Source organism: Nicotiana attenuata, unplaced genomic scaffold (genome assembly GCF_001879085.1).
Source record: "Nicotiana attenuata strain UT unplaced genomic scaffold, NIATTr2, whole genome shotgun sequence".
Taxonomy (NCBI): Eukaryota; Viridiplantae; Streptophyta; class Magnoliopsida; order Solanales; family Solanaceae; genus Nicotiana; species Nicotiana attenuata.
Window position 1 is genome coordinate 61867 of NW_017673839.1, and position 20539 is coordinate 82405.

General features: G+C 41.3%; 1 protein-coding gene across 1 annotated transcript; it reads right to left on the reverse strand.

The window, feature by feature from the left end:
- Positions 1-18463: 18463 nt before the first annotated feature.
- LOC109217418 lies at positions 18464-19423 on the reverse strand. Its single transcript, XM_019381657.1, has one exon. It carries the CDS (start codon positions 19421-19423, stop codon positions 18464-18466), a length of 960 nt encoding a protein of 319 aa, XP_019237202.1.
- Positions 19424-20539: the final 1116 nt, after the last annotated feature.

The following is a 20539-nucleotide window of genomic DNA, read 5'->3' on the forward strand; positions in this document are numbered from 1 at the left end:
ATAGTTTTCTTTAACCTTTACCACCATTTTTTCCCACCACTATACTTTTCTGTCCCTTTTTTGTTTGATTGCCTACTTATGTTTCAATCTTTCTCCCGTATAGGTTTAGCATTTTTGGTTTCCATCTTTTTTTTTTATTATATTGTAATATTTTTATTTTTGTATTTGTGTGTATCTTAGTTAAGAATATTACAGTCTATAACTTTATACACTAATTGATATTCGAGTCGAATAAATTAAAGTTACCAGATCGAATAAACCGAAACAGAAAGAAGAAAAGTCGAACTATACTGAATTTAATTAGCTATAATATTAATATAACATTTTAAGAAATTGAATAGTGAAAAATGCTGTCATACCCGCGAACACATTGGAAGGCCTAGACAGCGGTCAATAATCATTGGGACCACAGTTTCCGTTAAGACGTACTAGTATTCAAAAATCCCAAGTAGTAGTAGTAAGATTGACAGCTCACACACGTTGAAACCCCATTCGCTTATCCCCGTAATCAAGAAATGATAAGCAGCAACGTGTATATTCTGATCATGCGTTGGATTCCACTAAGCATATAGGACTAGACCCCACCCCAAGCCCCAGCTCCTTTAAAAACCTTATCTTCTTAGCATACTTTTCCATTCTGCTTGAAAGGTTATTATATTCTTGAAGTTGTATACTGTCGCTCTTTTTTCTCTGCAAAATTTTAACAGAAAGAGGAAAATGGGTGGATTTGAGAAGCAAGTGAAGGAGAGAGCAAAAGAATTGAAGACTCTTTTCAAGAAAGGAGTGAAGATTGTTGGAGAATCTTGCAAGAAGGGTTGGCACAAGGTCAGGCACATCAGGAGCTGAAAGCTCAACTCACATTCTTTTCTAATTCATCTTTTTGGAATATTATGTTGAAAATATCTCTTTATTTCTTTTTGAGGGTTTGTGGAATTTGGTTTTGGGAGACAGCTCTTTACTATCTTTAAATTTGGATTTTGAATTGTGTACAGTCTTTTGGTAGGCTTGTACTCCAAAATTTTTTTTTTCTTCATATTTGTGCTCTTTGAAGTGTTTACTTGTCTTCTGTTCCTGGATCTAAATGTGACAACTTGTGAATGAGAAGATTTCAATCATATGCTCACAGAATTGGAGGATGTAAATGCTTAGATGGGAATATAACGATTTGAACCGAAAAAGAAAAAAGAAGCTAAGCTACCCTAGGGCCTTGATTAACTTGATAAAACAAGTGGAAATTACGTGACACATCAAAACATTAATACTGTATTTATCGTTCATAGCTATACTTTAATAAGTTTTAATGTATGAGGCTGATAGTGCTTACTATGACTTGTTTGACTTAATCAATCGAGTTATGTTAAATCATTCTTGAGAATGGGAAGTAACAGAGCTATTGCCATCAAAACCAAGTATTTGCTGGAACTTTAGGTGGTATTTTGAATAATTGGTTTCCCAAATAGTGTATGGATATATATAGCAATTACTGAAGTTCTAAGTATTCAAAAATGTTACAAAAAGACCAAGTCAAAGCTGTTTAGCTAGAGAGCGTTGCACATTGTAACTAAGGTAGTATCAGTATTGAACTCTTACAGCATAATTTGCCTTTTCCATCTTAATTTAGGTATTTAACTCATAATTAGGGTGTTTTTTTTTGTTGGAGAACTGTCCTAGTAGAATAGCAGTCATAACAAAAAAGAAAAAAAAGAAAAAGAAAAGCCAAAGTTTTATTTCTAAGGATTAACAAGGCATCTACTGAGCTTGTGATCAGATTCAGCTTTAAGCAATTGCCTTTTATCGAATAAACAGTTTATTTGGCATAAATATAATGTATAAGTTAGTTTTACCATGTAAATTTTCCTTCTACGTAGAATTCAGAGTTTTAGACGAACCTAAATGGCAGTACGTCATGTTAGTAGACTGTATTTGTAAAATAATTCTGGAAATATAAATGAGTATAAACAGAAATGAACATAAACAGAAATGACATAAAACCAATTCGAGCCCACTGAATTCACAGTGTTTCCTTAAGGAATTTAATCCCCTCCTAGTACCCAAGGTTATGGATTATTTCCTCCCAGGATAGAACGAATTACACACTGGTGTAGTGGTACTTCAAACCCTAGTGTTTCAGCGAACACAAAGTTCGGTAGCAAATCACACTTACTTTTTGCTTTGTTTGATGCTAAAAGTATGCAGAAGAAGGAGAAGAAATTCAGAAAATCGTAGTGAAATTCTGAGCAGAATAGTGTTGTATTTATAGCCAAAGTTAGGCTGAAATCTGAAGAGGGTGCAACTCTTCAGAATGGCTGTTTATGCAAAACGCCCACAGCATAAATGCCACCATTTACTCACTAATAAAGAGGGAAAATAAAGAGGAAAAATTGAAGAGGGTAGTTACTTTTCTGTTACCAAGAAAAACGGATTGGATTTAATATTAATATTTAATATTAATATTTTGTTATTAAAACAAATATTTAATAACATTTCTGTTAATATTTTACTATTAACAAATAAATTTGGTCCAAAAAGTTAATCAATCAATCGATCATTTGACCAAATCCAAATCCAAATCCAAATCCAAATCCAAATCCGAATCCGAATCCGAATCCGAATCCGAATTCGAATCCGAAGCCGTAGCCGTAGCCGTAGCCGTAGCCGTAGCCGAAGCCGAAGCCGAGCCGAGCGAGCGACGACGACGACGGCGCGAGGCTTGCCTTCTTCTCAACTCTTTAAGAGCTAGAAGAAGAGCAATTGCTTATATACCCATAAAAAACCTCTTCCTCTTCCAATATGGGACAATGCCCATTTGCCAAGGGGGGAAACTTAAAATTTCACTCAAAAATTTTATTTCCCTCCATTTTCCATTCACCCTCTTTTAAGTATTTAATATATTAATTAAACACATCCAAAATCCAACAATCCCCCACATGAATGGGGAATGGCTATATCACGGAAGTATGCATGAAAAACTGTGTGATTCGCAAGTAAGGATTAATTGTATCTGGATAAGTAGGTTTCCCTTTGAACTTTCCGTAGTGAACTTATGTCGGATATACTCGATCAATCGGTAGATTTGATATCTTTGAACCGTCGAACTTTAGTGTATACCTAGACAACCACAAGTCACACAACCAACCCTTAACCGTCTTTGGTTCTCATTGTTGTGTTCTTTTCAGTCATGAACACCGCCTGGTTTCATAAGTGCGTAGAGAACTGGCCTTACAATGTTCTCCTTGAAGCGGCTAACACTTCACACTTACATAGGTGATTCCTAAACGTGTCATCCCGTAGATACACTATTTGATATACCCCGTATCAAATTTAGAAATCATTAAAAAGCCTTAATGCTTTATCCTTGGTACTGAACATTGTCTCATCACGAGAATGGACCAAAAGTTTAGTTGACAATGTTGAACCGTAATAAATGACTTTGTTTGATCTCATTGAACCTAGATCTTGGGATCTCCAGTCTTCTAGGTAGAGTTACCGCCACTATGACTTGTTCTTGGCCACAGTCCCATTCCCCTTGATGACTTCTCAACTACCTCTCTAGTTAGGCCTTTTGTAAGTGGATCCGACACATTATCACTTGACTTTACATAGTCAATCGTGATAATTCCTCTAGAGAGTAATTGTCTAACGGTTTTATGTCTTCGTCGTATATGGCGAGACTTACCGTTATACATAACGCTCCCAGCCCTTCCAATTTCCGCTTGACTATCACAATGTATGCATATTGGTGCCAACGGTTTGGGCCAAAATGGAATATCTTCCAAGAAATTTCGGAGCCATTCAGCTTCTTCACCGGCTTTATCCAAGGCTATGAACTCAGCCTCCATTGTAGAGCGGGCAATACAAGTTTGTTTGGATGACTTCCAAGATACCGCTCCTCCACCAATAGTGATTACATATCCACTTGTGGACTTGGAATCAGTTGATCCGGTGATCCAATTTGCATCACAGTATCCCTCAATGACCGCAGGATATTTATTATAGTGCAAAGCAAAGTCCTGGGTATGTACTAAATACCCCAAAACTCGTTTCATGGCCATCCAATGAGATTGGCCTTGATTGCTCGTATATCGACTCAATTTACTTATAGCAGCTATATCTGGTCGTGTACAATTCATGATGTACATTAAGCAACCCAACACACGAGCATAATCCAATTGTGATATGCTCTGGCCTTTGTTCTTTGCTAATGCAAGATTCACATCAATTGGAGTCTTTGCAACTTTAAAGCCCAAGTGCTTGAATTTTTCAAGTACTGTCTTAATATAATGAGATTGTGACAATGCTAGACCTTGAGAAGTCTTATGGATCTTAATTCCCAGAATTAAATCAGCAACTCCCAAGTCTTTCATATCAAACTTGCTAGTTAGCATACGCTTAGTAGCATTTATATTGGCAATATCATTACTCATTATGAGCATATCATCCACATATAAGCAAACAATGACTATGTGATTTGGAACATTTTTNTCTATTAGTAAAAAATACCAAGATTACTACTTTCAACATCAATATTAATTTGAGCTATACCTTCAGCAAGGAGATCGTGAATAATCACTTGCAATTCCTGGACTTGGGTAATAACAGACTTGCTATCTACCATTTTGTAGTCCAAAAACTTTGCAGCAACAAACTTTTTCAACCCGGCATCTTCGGTTTTGTATTTCTTTTCAAGTGCAGTCCACAGTTCCTTTGACGTTTCCACGCCACTGTAGACGTTATACAAAGCATCCTCCAGCCCGCTTAGAATATAATTCTTGCACAAAAAATCTGAATGCTTCCACGCCTCAATCACGAGAAAGCGTTCAGTTTTTGGAGTTTCGTCGGACAGCACAGGAACATCTTCCTTGATGAACTTCTGGAGACTTAGAGTAGTCAAATAGAAGAACATCTTTTGCTGCCAGCGCTTGAAATCAGTCCCGGAAAATTTTCCGGGTTTCTCCGCCGGTGCCAATGCTGCCGGTGTCGTTCGACTTGTTGAGGCATTGGCAGTCACCATTGGAACAGCTTGGTTCTCATTTTCATTAGTCATTTCTGTAAAAGAATGACACAAACGTTAAAATCACGTAGATTTTAATAGAGTACAAAACCACAAAGGTTTTACTCTTCCAGAAACAGTAAGTACAAATACAGAAATCAAATTAAATTCCTTAAGCTTGTTAGTAGACTGTATTTGTAAAATAATTCTGGAAATATAAATGAGTATAAACAGAAATGAACATAAACAGAAATGACATAAACCAATTCGAGCCCACTGAATTCACAGTGTTTCCTTAAGGAATTTAATCCGCTCCTAGTACCCAAGGTTATGGATTATTTCCTCCCAGGATAGAACGAATTACACACTGGTGTAGTGGTACTTCAAACCCCAGTGTTTCAGCGAACACAAAGTTCGGTAGCAAATCACACTTACTTTTTGCTTTGTTTGATGCTAAAAGTATGCAGAAGAAGGAGAAGAAACTCAGAAAATCGTAGTGAAATTCTGAGCAGAATAGTGTTGTATTTATAGCCAAAGTTAGGCTGAAATCTGAAGAGGGTGCAACTCTTCAGAATGGCTGTTTATGCAAAACGCCCACAGCATAAATGCCATTACATAAATGGCCATTTACTCAATAATAAAGAGGGAAAATAAAGAGGGAAAATTGAAGAGGGTAGTTACTTTTCTGTTACCAAGAAAAACGGATTGGATTTAATATTAATATTTAATATTAATATTTTGTTATTAAAACAAATATTTAATAACATTTCTGTTAATATTTTACTATTAACAAATAAATTTGGTCCAAAAAGTTAATCAATCAATCGTTTGACCGAAGCCGAAGCGGAAGCCGAAGCCGAGCCGAGCGACGACGACGACGGCGCGAGGCTTGCCTTCTTCTCAACTCTTTAAGAGCTAGAAGAAGAGCAATTGCTTATATACCCATAAAAAACCTCTTCCTCTTCCAATATGGGACAATGCCCATTTGCCAAGGGGGGAACTTAAAATTTCACTCAAAAATTTTATTTCCCTCCATTTCCCATTCACCCTCTTTTAAGTATTTAATATATTAATTAAACACATCCAAAACCCAACACGTCACAGACCAACTCCTATCCTACAAAAGCCCGGCCATGCCTATTTCCTTATCACTTTTGTAATTGCAAGAAATAAATAAACATTTTTCTCTTTGCCTTTGTGAAAGAGACATCAGATTTAAGGTGCTTGATTTGTTTCCACAATTTTTCAGGTCTTGTAAAATATCGGAACTCTATATAACATTATTTAAAGAAAAACAAACAAACAAGCAAGCAAGAAAAGAGTCAAAGACAAATAGAAGAGCTAACAAATTTATGTGCAGAGAACAGGGGCTATTGGATCCCGTTAACCACGATAAATTTTTTAGATATATATGTGCATATATATAGAAAACGATCATATAATTTTTTAGATATATATGTGCATATATATTAAAAATGATCATATATTTTGTCCGAATCCTTGAAAACAAAAGTCCAATAAAGCACTAGTTAAGTAGCCCGCTCATGTGCCCGCCACCTTCAAACCGCGAGTCCACCTCTACAAGAGCACCAGAGAAAATGCCCTCGTAGTTTAAACTTGTTGATGAGCATTGCATTTTTTTTTGCAATAGGAAGAGGCTCTCTACCCAACTATAAATGCCTCCAAACTTATGCTTTTCAGAAAATCCCTGAATTACACATTTTTTTACAACTTTTTCTTGTGATGTAATTTTAACTATATACTCGCCGGAAATTAGGGTTTGTTCTTGAACAAAGACGACGGAGTTTGGGGCTGAGCAACTTGATTTTCTGTTAATATATTTCAATGTATTTTTATGTATTTCGTTGTATTCATTGTCTTTTTTTTCATTGTAATGGAATGTATCTCGCTGTATCCCATGTGTTTCATTGTATTCACTGTCTTTTTTTCATTGTATTTCAATGTATCCCGCTGTATTCTATGTATTTTATTGTATTCACTGTCTCGCTATATGCCATGAATGTATTCATATGTTTTTTTAATTAATATAATTTATGTATTCATATGTATTATATAATTTCTCTGAAGATTGCTATGTTTTTTGGGTATTTTTCGGTTGAGAATCTTTTTTATAACTGGAAATACAAAATTTGTGTGTTATAATTGATTTTGTTGAGTTATATTAGGAGTCTATTATGTTAATTGATTCACTTTCTGTTTAAAAACAGTGTAATTCCCCGTTTCACACCGTGAATACAGTCGAATACAATAATCAGTCCAGCTGTAATCCCATGTTTCACGCCATGAATACAGTCGAATACACTCGAATACAACAATTGATTAGTTGGACTTCCCTGATTCACGCCTATTTTTGCTACTGTATTCATGAATACAGTAGCTTAAATACATCTAATACATCTTATAACAACAGAAACCGTATCTACAATCCGCAATATAGCAAATGGTATCTATAGATAGCTAATTACCACTAAAAGATAGTGCTTTATGAAAATCTCTCTTTATTCTACGTGCTATCAACTTTGAAGGTTTTGAATTTTCTTATAGTCATGTGTTTCTCTCCCTCTCCTTTTGAATATTCCCTCTGTTTAGAAAAGATTGATACTATTTTCTTATTAACAGTCTGTTTCAAAAAGATTAACACCTTTCAAAATTTCCGTAATGAAAAACATTTATAGCCAAATAAGTGATATGACAGGTTTTAGACCACAGGTTTCAAAAGTTTTATAGCCATAAATATGTTATGGCTTATTTAAGATCACATATGTCGAAAGCCTTTTCTTACTCCCTCCGGTCCAAAATAAGTGATTTTTTGGATGTTTTCACACAGATTAAGAAATTCCCCTTTTAAAATTAATTAGCAATAGAATTGACCATATTAACCTTTACTATCTCACATAAACACTCCTAATACATATTCCAACACTATTTACTCCAAGGACAATGTAGGAAAAAATAATTAATTCATTCTTGAAATCTGGAAAAATCACTTATTTTGGACCATAAGAAAAATGTCAAAAAATTATTTATTTTAAATCGGAGGGAGTATTTATTAAGTTAGTGCTAGATCAAAGTAAGACAATCTTTTTGAAACGCACGAAATAACTGAGACAACTAAAAACTAATCAAGGGTTGTAAGTTTCAAATCCACCTCGACAAGAGCACCAGAGAAAATGCCCTCACAGTTTGAACTTGTTGATGAGCATTGCATTTTTTTTTTTGTAATGGGAAGAGGCTCTCTACCCAACTATAAATGCCTCAAAACTTACGCTTTTCACAAAATTCCTGAATTACATATTTTTTTCAACTTTTTCTTGTGATGTCATAATATAAATAAGAGAATTTGTCATACTCCTCCCTATACGTCACTTAGGATGAAAAATGCACCCTAGGACGTTCCATTTCTTTAGAAACAATCGGAAAGCCTATAATGATATGCCTCTCCCACCCTTCATGTTGACCCTTCCCTAAAATTCATAAATTTATTTCTCCGCTAATTATCGTATTTTCAAGGACGGCTAATTTACCTTTCACTTCTATCAAGTCATAATAAGAATGGTAGTGATGTAAAGCTTGCAAGAGAAGTTTTATTATGCGCCTCACACAACTGACATTAGTTGTGTGAGGCTCCTTTTTGTCTCACAAATTGGTGGACCCCAATCTTACCCTTCTGGGTCCACAAAAATCTGGGTCCACAAAACTGTGAGACAAAAAAGATGTCTCATACAATTAATGTAAGTTGTATGAGACATAAAATAAAATTTTCCTTTTTTCCTTCCACAGAAGTTTTATTATGCGCCTCACACAACTGACATTAGTTGTGTGAGGCTCCTTTTTATCTCATAAATTGGTGGACCCCAATCTTACACTTCTGGATCTACAAAAATCTGGATCCACAAAACTGTAAAACAAAAAAGATGTCTCATACAATTAATGTAAGTTGTATGAGACACAAAATAAAATTTTCCTTCCATAGTGTAATAGTTATGAAACTTTTGGCTTTCACATCAAATGCAACTATATTTTGCTTGTGTTGTACACCATTCAACAGATAAATAACTCCATGAATGCAAACTCTTCATGCTCGAAAAATTTCGGGAATACTTTCAATCTCATTCCATGATTTCTCTATCCCTAAAGTGAAAACCCAATATCTTGCTATTTTTGAACTGCCTATCAAATATTTAATTCTCGTGAAAAGAACTTTATAAATCCGTTCTTTTGGTTCAAAACCTAATGAGTAGTGACACGAAAAAGGATTCCCTATGTACGGAAGATCTTTTTTTCCGATTGCAAATTGCAACGTGTTTTTGTGTCGTCGCCCAGAAGCAGAACACACCATTAACACACTCCACAAAGTCATTCTTTATCCTACCACTACTGTAGAGCCCTTGAAAATAATCCTCAATATGTACAAGGGAGGCTTTTCCGTCGTCATTTTGCTCTATAATGTAAAAAAAGTCCCTTTCGGTAAAAGGATCGGTTTCGTGCGCAAGCAATTTAGTTCGATTCCTAGAGTGACATTGATGAATATCCATGAAATGTGAATCCTATTCAAGGGAGCTAAAACTTTTTGAAATGCATTTGAAACGCATTAAGGACTTGACATGAAGCCATGAAAATAAATCAAAAATTAATTCTTGGAGAATTGATGGTTTTTTTCTCGAAGACTTCATGTTAGAGGCGGCTGTAGTCATGACCATGCCTTTCTAATATTTCACAAACCCTTTTTCAGTGCAAATATTGTTTGACCCAAAACGTGTTAAACTCTTTTTGGTTAAACCAATTTAATGAATCGATAAGGGTGAATCCAAATTAAAAGTAATAAATCCTAGACCCGAGATTCAACAACTTAGACGGTATAGACCGTGTTCAGATCGATAAACGCTGAGTTAATACTCAATGATTAGATATAAATATGAGAATGAATGTATGCAATGAATATGATAAATGACATTTAATGTAATAAGAAGTAATAAATCACCCAAATGTTGGATGAGGTGGATGATTCCTTCTTCAGAGACAACGTGTGACAATGTATAGTAGTAGTGAACAATATGCCCTCGGATCTTGTGAACTAAGGAAGAATGTTGTATGATGGAATCAAACAGAAGAGACAAGATAAACTTTTTATATATTCTTGATAGTCAACTCTTTTACAGGATGTTCTTTTACAGAAGTTTCAACTCCCCCTTTTGTTTCCTCTCTCTTCCTATTTATAAGGGATCTCCTTAGAAAACCCTAAAAAAGTACAAAATGGGGGGAATATTCAATAGAATATTCCCGCTCGCAACCTTAGGAACATTATAACTGCTACATCCGTTTGCTCTCTACTTGACCTCGGCGCCGGTCTCTCCTTTTAGGCGACTCCTCGCCGCTGAACCATACTCGGTTTCAGCCTCGACCTTATCCCGTCCATTTGCATTCATTAAACCGGGTCTAATTTTGACCCTTACAGTTAGTCCCTCCGCTTATTGAGGTCGTCCTCTCGGGGGTCCTCGATGAGCGGATTTAACCGTATCTAATCACAAAGTACTCTGCCGTCGTGGATGGGCTAAATCGATCGAGGTCGTGTCGATGAAAGATCGCCTAAAAGGCTGTGGTTGGCGTGACTAATGTAGGGTGACATCATGACCACGCGCGTCATCATTACGCGTCTTCCCGATGCAATGCGTCGTTTCCAATACCTCTGCTACTTCAATCTCAGCATCGGTGACAATCTTTTTGCATCGATAGCGTCACAATGCCTTATAAATAAGGGAAGGAGATTCAAAAATGAGAATTTTCAAAATTTTGTACTCCTTTGGCATTCTTGCTTGGTCTTCTACCTCTTTTCTAACCCTAGTTTCCGATTTACCTCTGCTTTTTAGTTCCAACTTTCCCGTTGATCGAACACTTTCCATCGATACCCTACTTTCGGTTCATTTGTGCACACGTCTCTCGCAAAAATGAGAAACTCTCCTCACTCTTCTGATACAGTTTCTGATGCCACCCCTTTATCGGTGGCTATGCCTACCAGTAGTGGCGAACCCACAGTTGCGGAGGACAATGGTTTTCCCACCGTGAGAGAGATAATTCCTCGGAACCCGTCGGTCAGGAATGACTTTCACAAAGAGCCTGCCCCCGCTCCTGAGCAGGTTTTATCATCCATGGGGTCGAAGGAGATATCTGAACTGCAGTCCGAATTCCGTATTCCTTCTCATGTCGATATTATTCCGGCGGAGATGATTCGATACAAGTTCACCGACCTGGGTATTGTGCATTCTACTAATACCCATTTTTGGTGGGTTATTCTCTTCCTCTTCCCCTACTCGCTGAGGAGTTCTGCCGCTTTTACGGCGTCTGCCCGGCACAACTTTCCTCTTACCTATATAAAGCTTTTTTTATGCTGGAAAAATTTGCCAAGTTGGCCGGTTGCGAAGTCTCCATTCGTCATCTGCTGCATCTCTTCTCGCCTAGTTTCTACAGGGGCACGCTGATTCATCTCCATCACCGCGGGACCAAAGGATTGGTGACGAGGATGAATTATAAGGTGAACCGCCAGTTCTGGTGCAATTACTTCTTTGATAGGACTGAGCACATGGTGGCAGATCCAACCGGGTTCCCCGAGCAGTAGAACTTCAACCGTAATGGCTTTTTGCGGCTCGTCGTGTATTTTTGAATCTCATTCTTTTTTGTTTCTAACTCGCTCGTCTTTCTACTTTCAGCTGGTAAGCGTTTGCCTCTCTTGGTTCCTGACATCGAGGACTTGGTGACTCGTGTTTTGCCACATACCATGGGGATTCGCGATTGGATGGCCTTTAACAAGCGGTTTGGTCCTAAGCCTTTGACCGGTGAGTCTAATATCTATTTCCACGATCTTTACTTTTGTTATGGTTTAATACTGTCTCATTGTTATCCTTGGTTAAACATGATTTTACCTGTGCCAGGTCGGCGACCTTCCAAGAAGGCAAAGGCTCCAGTGCCCGCGTTCTGATAGGCAGTCGCATCGGCTGGAATGCAGTTTGTAGGGCTGAGTCTGCACGGGGAGATCGAACTCTAGCCCCGCCATCGGGTAATTCTTCCCCACGAGCAGCCATCACCTCTGCTAAGACCTCTGATCACCGTGTTCTGCATCTAGTTGACGAGTCGTCTCATGACAAGGAGGAGGCGGTACCCAGGAAAAGACAGAGGGTGGAGATTGGAAGGGCCGATGCTGCTGATACCGAGTCGGAAAGGCTCATTGGTTTGGATGTGGGGGCGGCTCCCTTACCGAACTTTGTGGCTGCTCCCACGTCGGCTATCGTTATGGAGGAAAGACCGTCAGCGATCGAGGTGACCTATAAAAGAAAGGAATCTGCTCGGGTAGTCGAAGTCGGCTCATCTACAGCGGACAGAAGGGACAGAATCGTCCTCATAGAAGACGATGGGTCGGGTTCTAACGTCGACCTTGAGGAAGTGCGGGCTTTTGAGGAAAGGTTTACCCGAGTGGAGATAAGGACGAAAGGACCTGATCGGCACATAGTCATCCCCGTAGATTACGACTTCTTGGCCAACTCAGAACGGGCGCTGCCGGCCTTCGCTCCCTTGTGCGCGGCTTCTGAGAAGGACGTTACAGATGCTGAAAGATGCGGATCTGTCGTTGGGTATAACTGGCATGGCCTTGCGAGTAAGTTTGCTTTTCCTATGTTAGGTTAAGTTCATTTCGTATGTGTAACTTGCTTACATTGACCTTTTCTCTTTTTTTTTGCATGCCAGACCCTTATTATGGAGATTGAGCGCGATCGGAGTGAGGAGCGGAGGACGGCCATTTTTAAGAAGATGACATCCAAGTACAAAGAGTACCGTTCCAAGCACCGAACGCTAGTCAAATTTCTCAGCCAGGATGGGCAGTTTCAGTCGCTTCGTGATGGGCTCAAGCAGAAAGATGAGGAGCTGAAGAAGAAGGACGAGGAGCTGAGGGAGAGGGACAAGGAACTTTTGAGGGCCATCAGCAGGTGCAGCGTGCTTGAGGGAGCGCTAAAGGCTAAGGAGGACGAGCTCGAGGTCAGTAAGGGAGTAATGGCCGAGAATGCTGACCTTCAGGCGCAGGTGGCGTCTTTAACGGTTGAACTCGAGCAGAGGGAGGCAAGGGCCGTTGACTTGAAGGATGAATTAAGTGCCAAGATCGAAGAGTTGGGTCAAGCTGAGAAAATCAGAATGGCCGCTGCGGCTGAGGCGACGACCCTAGATGACGCCATCCGTGTTTGCAGGTCCGAGCGGGCTACTGAGGCGGAAACTTCGGCGCTTAAGGAGGTGAGGTTTGAGGAGCGGATCATGGATTTGGAGGTGGAGTTGTCTGAGTTAAATGAGCAAGTTGTCGCCCTGAGGGCCGAGAAGATGCAACAGCTGGCACAACTGTCTACATCTCATACTTTCGCCGATACTGGTGTGCTACGGGAGCTGTATGAAATTTGGGTCTATGTTGAGGCCCAACTTGACAAATACAGGTCTCTGAAGGCGGCTGGGAAGATTTCCAAGGCGGAATTTGAGGATGTTCATGTCAAGGCACGTGCAACTCGTGACGCCTGTGGTTGTGATCCTGGTACGCCTGGCGGGGACGATGACGAAGATGCCTTAGATGGGCTTGCTTGCGACCCTTGGTACGATGATGAGTATGTTGGTGACGTTGGTGATGGGGGGAACGATGTGGCATGAAATCTTTGTACTTGGATGTGTTTTTGTTGTTCTCTTTTTGTGGGGGCGCCATTCCAACCCTTTGTAAAAATGTGTTGTAATGTAATGATTGAAATGGAACAGTTGTCTTTTGTTGTGTATTTTTAGCTCTCCTTTCTTCTTTTTTCTTTTGTGAGGAAGTCCTTTACTTTTGGTTTGGTTCGAATGAGATCATTGATTCGGATGGAGTCGAGTGTAGTTAACCTGAGCGAGGTCGAATGTAGACTAATTCGAACGAGGTCGAATGTAGATTAATTCGAGCGAGGTCGAATGTAGATTAATTCGAGCCTGGTCGAATGTAGATTAATTCAGGCGTGGTCGGATGTAGATTAATTCGAGCGAGGTCGAATGTAGGTTTCCTTTGTGTTGCGATGTGCAAATTTGTAAGAATGTCATTGCTTTGTTTATTCATTGGAGAATATTACATTTCTTTTCGGTCCGTACATATATTCGAGGAGTCCCGGTCTATCTAGTCCCTTCGTCGCTCGGTCTAGAGAAGTAGACAATAGGCGGGGCGATGAACTTAATACTTAAACTCCGAGACACCCCCTGTGTCGCCTCATTAAAAACCTCCCCGAGAAAACCCAATTGGGACAAAACTCGGGTGAGGGAAAAAGAGTACGACTTGGAGGACGTCCCTTTTTAGAAGTTGAAGTATTTGAGATGGGCGACGTTCCAATTTTTTGGTAGTACTTTTCCTCCATTGTTTCTAGCTGGAATAATCCTTTGTTTGCTGTTGCCGTGATTTTTATGGTCCATCCCAGTTGGTTCCCAGTTTGCCTTCCCGTGGGTCTTTGCTTGCTTGCGTTTTGGCTTTGAGCACATAGTCCCCTACCTTGAGTGGTCTGACTTTGGCTTTTTTGTTGTAGTACCAGTCTACTTGCTGCTTTTGAGCTATCATTCTTACGTGAGCCATGTCTATTTGCTTATATGTTTTGTCGAGGTCTTGCTTTCTGCTTTCATCGTTACATGGTACGCTCTCGTTGGAGTATCTTAGACTTGGTTCTCCGATTTTGACAGGTATCACTGCATCATTCTCATAGACTAGTGAGTATGGCGTTTCTCCCGCGCTGGTTTTTGGCGTGGTGCGGTATGCCCATAGCACTTCCGGTAGCAATTCCGGCCACAGTCCCTTGGCGTCCTCAAGCTTTTTCTTCAAGATGTTTAGTATTGCTTTGTTGGAGGACTCCACCTGACCGTTACCTGCAGGGTGATGTGGCGTGGAGAGTAGCTTGATGTGCCATTTCTCGAAGAATTCTGCAGTTTTTCTCCCGGTGAATTGAGGTCCGTTGTCACAACTGATTTCTTTGGGGATGCCGAAGCGGCATATGATGTTCCTCTATATGAATGTGATAACTTCTTGTTCGCGTATTTGGGCGAATGCACATGCTTCTACCCACTTGGAAAAATAGTCAGTTAAAACCAAAAGAAATCGTATATTACCTCGTCTTGCTGGAAGGGGTCCGACTATGTCCATCCCCTATTTGATGAACGGCCAAGGCGATGTGACTGAGTGGAGGTGTTCACCCGCCTAGTGGATCATTGGAGCGTATTTTTGGCATTATTCGCACTTTCTAACAAAGTCGGCGGCTTCCTTTTTCATGGTGGGCCAGTAGTAGCTTGCCCGTATGAGGCATCTGACGAGGGCTCGACTACCAATATGAGCTCCGCGATGGCCTCTGCGCACTTCTTCGAGGACGCGCCTAGTTTGATTCGGTCCTAGGCATTTCACCAAGGGACCACCAAACGTTCTTTTGTATAAGTCATGGTTGATGAGGCCGCCTGCATTCGAAGGTTCTTGGCTTTCTTTTTATCGGGTGGGAGCAATCCGTTCTGCAGATATGACATAATACGGCTGCGCTAGTCCCGGGTCAAGTTTATAGTGCGTACCTCGATTTGGTCTATTGACGAACAGAGGAGGGTGACTACGTTTTCTTTTCCGTCTATGTTCTTGGTGGCTGCTGCTAATTTAGTGAGGCCATCTGCTCTGTGTTCTATGCTCGGGGTATTTGGTCGAATTGGCATTCGTCGAACTCGGGCAGTAGCTTATGAATTTCTGCCTGGTATTTTTGTAGCCTTTGTTCTTTGATTTGGAAAGTCCCTGTGACTTGATTGACGATGAGTTGCGAGTCACATCGGAGGATGACTCGCAGTGCTCCATACTTGAGAGCTAGTTTCAGTCCTGCAATTACGGCCTCATACTCAGCCTCATTGTTAGTTATGTCGGGACACCGTATGGACTGGTGAATGACTTCGCCTGTTGGGACCTCGAGCATGAGTCCCAATCCAGATCCTGACGCGTTGGAGGTGCCATCGGTGTACAGGACCCATAGGTCTAGTAACTTGGTGGAAGTATGGGTGGCTTCCTGCTCGACCTCAGGCAGTATGTTGGCGCTGAAGTCGACAAGTACTTGCGACTTTAATAACGTTCACGACTGATATGTTATATCGTGCTCAGTTAATTCGATGGCCTACTTGGCCAATCTACCTGACAGCTCGGGTTTATGTAGGATGCTTCTTAGGGGGAAGGTCGTGACTACCGAGATAGGGTGGCATTGAAAATAAGGTCTCAGCTTTCGTGGTGCTACGACTAATGCCAGAGCTAGTTTTTCGAGGTGGGGATACCTCGTCTCGGCATCGACCAGGGTTTTGCTAATGTAATAAATTGGATATTGGGTACCTTTGTTTTTGCGGACCAAGACTCCGCTTACCGCGACATCGGATACGACCAAGTAGATTAAGAGACGTTCGCCGGGTTCTGCTTTAACGAGTATTGGGGGCGAGTACAAGTACGCCTTTAATTCTCTTAGGGCACTGATGCATTCGAAATTCCACTGGAGTCCGTTGTCCTTTTTGAGTACATTGAAGAAATCATGGCATCTGTCCGAGGATCGTGAGATGAATCTTGACAGGGCGGCTATATGACCAGTCAGTTTCTGTACCTGTTTCTTGCTGGTTAGAATCTTAGGTATTCCCTCTATTGCCTTGATTTGGTCGGGATTGACCTTGATGCCTCTCTGTGATACCAAAAAGCCGAGGAACTTTCACGAGGTCATGCTGAAAGCACACTTTTCGGGGTTTTGCTTCATGTTGTATCGTCTAAGTACGTCGAAGGCTTCTCTCAGATGGTCGATATGGTCCTCTTTTCTTTCTGACTTGACCAACATGTCGTCTTTATAGACTTCCATCGTTTTGCCGAGTTGTTCTTTGAACATCCTGGTGACCAGCCTCTGATAGGTCGCCCCTGCATTTTTTAACCCAAACGGCACAACTCTGTAGCAGTACATCCCTTGGTGGGTGATGAAGGTGGTCTTCTCTTGGTCCTCTTCCTCCATGAGGATCTGGTTGTAGCCTGAGTAGGCACCCAAGAAGATTAATAACTCGTGCCCCGCTGTTGCGTCGATGAGCTAATTAATCGATGTGAGGCAACGAGAAGGAGTCTTTTTGACAAGCTTTGTTTAGGTCCGTAAAGTCCAGGCACATGCGCCATTTACCGTTTTTCTTTTTCACCATGACCATATTGGCGACCCATTGGGGGTGCTTTGACTCCCGAATGGAACCGTTGGTGAGCAATTTCTCTACCTTTTCGTGGACGACCTCATTGATTATAACATTAAACTTTCTTCTGATTTGTCGTACTGGTGGGTAGAGTGGATCGACATTCAGCTTGTGTGTTGCGATGTCTTTCGAGATACCTGGCATGTCTGCATGGGAGAAAGCAAACAGATCGGCGTTATCAGTTAAAAATTTATGGAATTTACCTGGCTCTGTGAGTTTGTGGCCGATGTAGGCTTTTTTGCTGTGGTCGCTTTGTCCAGCTGGACGGGATCGAGGTCCTCCACTATTAACTCTATGGCTTCTACGACGTCGGGGTCTCTAACGACGTCTGTTTATTTGTCAGGCTCGGGCATCGACTTCGGTAATTGCTATGCTCCCGAGCCTTCCTCTCTTAACTGTTGGGTGTATGTGCAATCTTAGGCGATGCGGTAGCATTCTTGAGCTGTGAGTTGTTCACCGCGGATGCTGAATATTCCCCATGGGGTAGGGAACTTGATGACCTGGTATAAACTGGATGGGATGTCCCTCATGGCGTGTATCCAAGGTCGCCCTATAATAGCGTTGTAGGCGGTATCTTGATTCATGATATGGAACGTTGTTTCAAGGGTGACGTCGGGGGGCCAGTAAGGGCAATGTTATCTCTCCAGAGGTTCGTTCGACTGCATTGTTAAAACCTCTTAGTGTTATGCAGCGTGGTACTATCTTATCCTCGAGTCTCATTTGCGTGAGAACTCTGGGATGGATATTACATGTGCCGCTCCCGTCGTCTACCATGAATCTTTTTACATCAGTATTTGAAATTCATAAAGTAATGAAAAGAGCGTCAAAATGAGGAAAGATCAAACCGTGGGTATCTGACTTATCAAAAATGACACTGTATTTGAGGTCATCATACCGTTCATGGGTGATCGACCGCTTAAATTTGTGCGTGGTGGTGAATTTCACCTGGTTGATTGCTGCTTCATCTCCTCCGCCGCTGATCATTTGGATGGTGCGGGCGGGGAAGGGTGGCTTTGTGGGGCCTTGATGTGGTTCTCGTCCACGGGCAAAGTTGGGTCTCCCTCGGGCGCTCATCAGCTCTTTTAAATGTCCTTGGTGTAGCATGTTCACTGCTTCTTGTCGAAGGGCTATGCAATCTTCGATCTTGTGGCCTCGTTCCTGATGGAACTCACAGAGGGCATTCGACTTTCAGGTGTTTGGGTCTCACTTCATCTTTTGTGGCCACTTCACCTTGGGACCGAGCTTCTCCAGGGCGTAGACTATTTTTGAAGGAGATACACAGAAATTGTGAGCGGATAAAAGTGGACGCATACCTCTTTCATTTCGGTGAGTTCCCGCTTGTGGCCGGGACGCCCCTTCGGCTTGGTGGGGAGGTAGTGGTATGTTCGCTCTATTGTATGGTTGGTGCCTTTCCCGATTGAGGAGTGGGCCTGCATGATCTCTTCGGCTGTCATTCCGTCGATCTTTTCTTAATTCCATTTGGATTGTCGTTAGCCGTTGGGTTGGACCATTGAGGTCCTCTTCATCTGCCCTCACCTCGGCGCAATAAGCGTTGTGAATTTCTTCCCAAGTGGCGGGAGTGTATTTCATGAGTCTGCTTAATAATTTTCTGGGCGCTCTTGACCCGTTCCTGTTCAGCCCATTTTGAAAGGCCTCTACCGCCATCCCTTCTGATACGTTTGGTAGGATCATCCTTACCCTATTGAACCGGGTGAGGAAGTCCTTGAGTCTTTCACCAGACGATTGTTTAACAGCAAATATGCCATTCACTATGGCTTCTACTTTCTTGGCTCCGACATGAGCGATGACGAACTTGTTGGCCATTTCTTTGAACGTCATTATGGAACGTGCTGGCAATTGTGAATACCATGTCAAGGCTCCCCCTGTTAGGGTTTCGCCGTACTTCTTCAGCAGCACCAACGGTACCTGTTCTTTCGAGAGGTCATTGCCTTTCGCCGCCGTGACATAATGAATGATATGGTCTTCATGGTCCGTTGTGCCGTCATATATTTTCAAATATGGTGGCATTTTGAAAGTTTTGGGTATGGCATGTGGGGCTGCCTCCTCGCTGTATGGCTGTTCCACAAACCGGCCGACGTCTCTTTTTGGCAGGAGTTTTGGGGCGCCTGGTATCTTATCGATCCTTTCTTTGTGCTCGCTCATTTGGTCGTGCGGAGTGCTTTATTCTCGTTTTCCATTTCTTCCAATTTCTTCAGAACGGCTACAAGAACGTCGTTACCTACATCAACAGCGATGTGAGTGTTACCTGTTGGGGGAGCGGCATGTTGCTCATTGACAGCTATTGGGGTGTTCACTCTTGCGGTGTTCCTACTTGCCTTTGAGCGGGTTTGTCGAGTATGCTGCTCAGGGTACTTGTCAACCACGCCTCTAGTAACTTTTTCACTGTGGACGGGGCTTCTGCTGTCATGGACGTGGAGGCTCCCCTCTCATGCGAAGCGGTTATGCTACCGTGGGGAGGGGGTGAGTTACTTTGTCTTGGTGAGGCGCGCGGCTTCACATCTTCTACGTCCTCCCTACTCACCTCATTGATGGTGCCTAGGAGGTTTGTAGTGACACCCATCACCGCTTTCAGTCTTTCCTATCCTTTTCCTGTCATGGTTAGCTTGTACAAACAAGGAAGGGAAAGGTTTTGTTGTTGCTTTTTTAGATCTAAAGAAACTAATTTCTTTAACTAGGAACTCCCTACAGACGGTGCCAAATTGTTTGACCTAAAATGTGTGAAACTCTTTTTGGTTAAACCAATTTAATTTATCGATAAGGGGCGAATCCAAATTAAAAGTAATAAATGCTGAGTTAATGCTCAATGATTAGATATAAATATGAAAGTGAATGTATGCGACGAATATGATAAATGGCATTTAATGTAATAAGAAGCAATAAATCACCCAAATATTGGATGAGGTGGATGATTCCTTCTTCAGAGACAACGTGTGACAATGTACAGTAGTAGTAAACAATATGCCCTCGGATCTTGTGAACTAAGGAAGAATGTTGTATGATGGAATCAAATAGAAGGGACAAGATAAACTTTTTGTATATTCTTGATAGTCAACTCTTTTACATGGTGTTCTTTTACAGAAGTTTCGAATCCCCCTTTTGTTTCCTCTCTCTTCCTTTTACAGAAGTACAAAATGGGAGAATATTCAATAGAATATTCCCGCTCGCAACCTTAGGAACATTATAACCGCTACATCTGTTTGCTCTCTACTCGACCTCGGCGCCGGTCTCTCCTTTTAGGCGACTCCTCGTCGCTGAACC

Coding starts and splice junctions, on each gene's coding strand:
- LOC109217418 (XM_019381657.1), bottom strand. CDS start 19,423: ATGAGCGAGCACAAAGAAAGGATCGATAAGATACCAGGCGCCCCAAAA.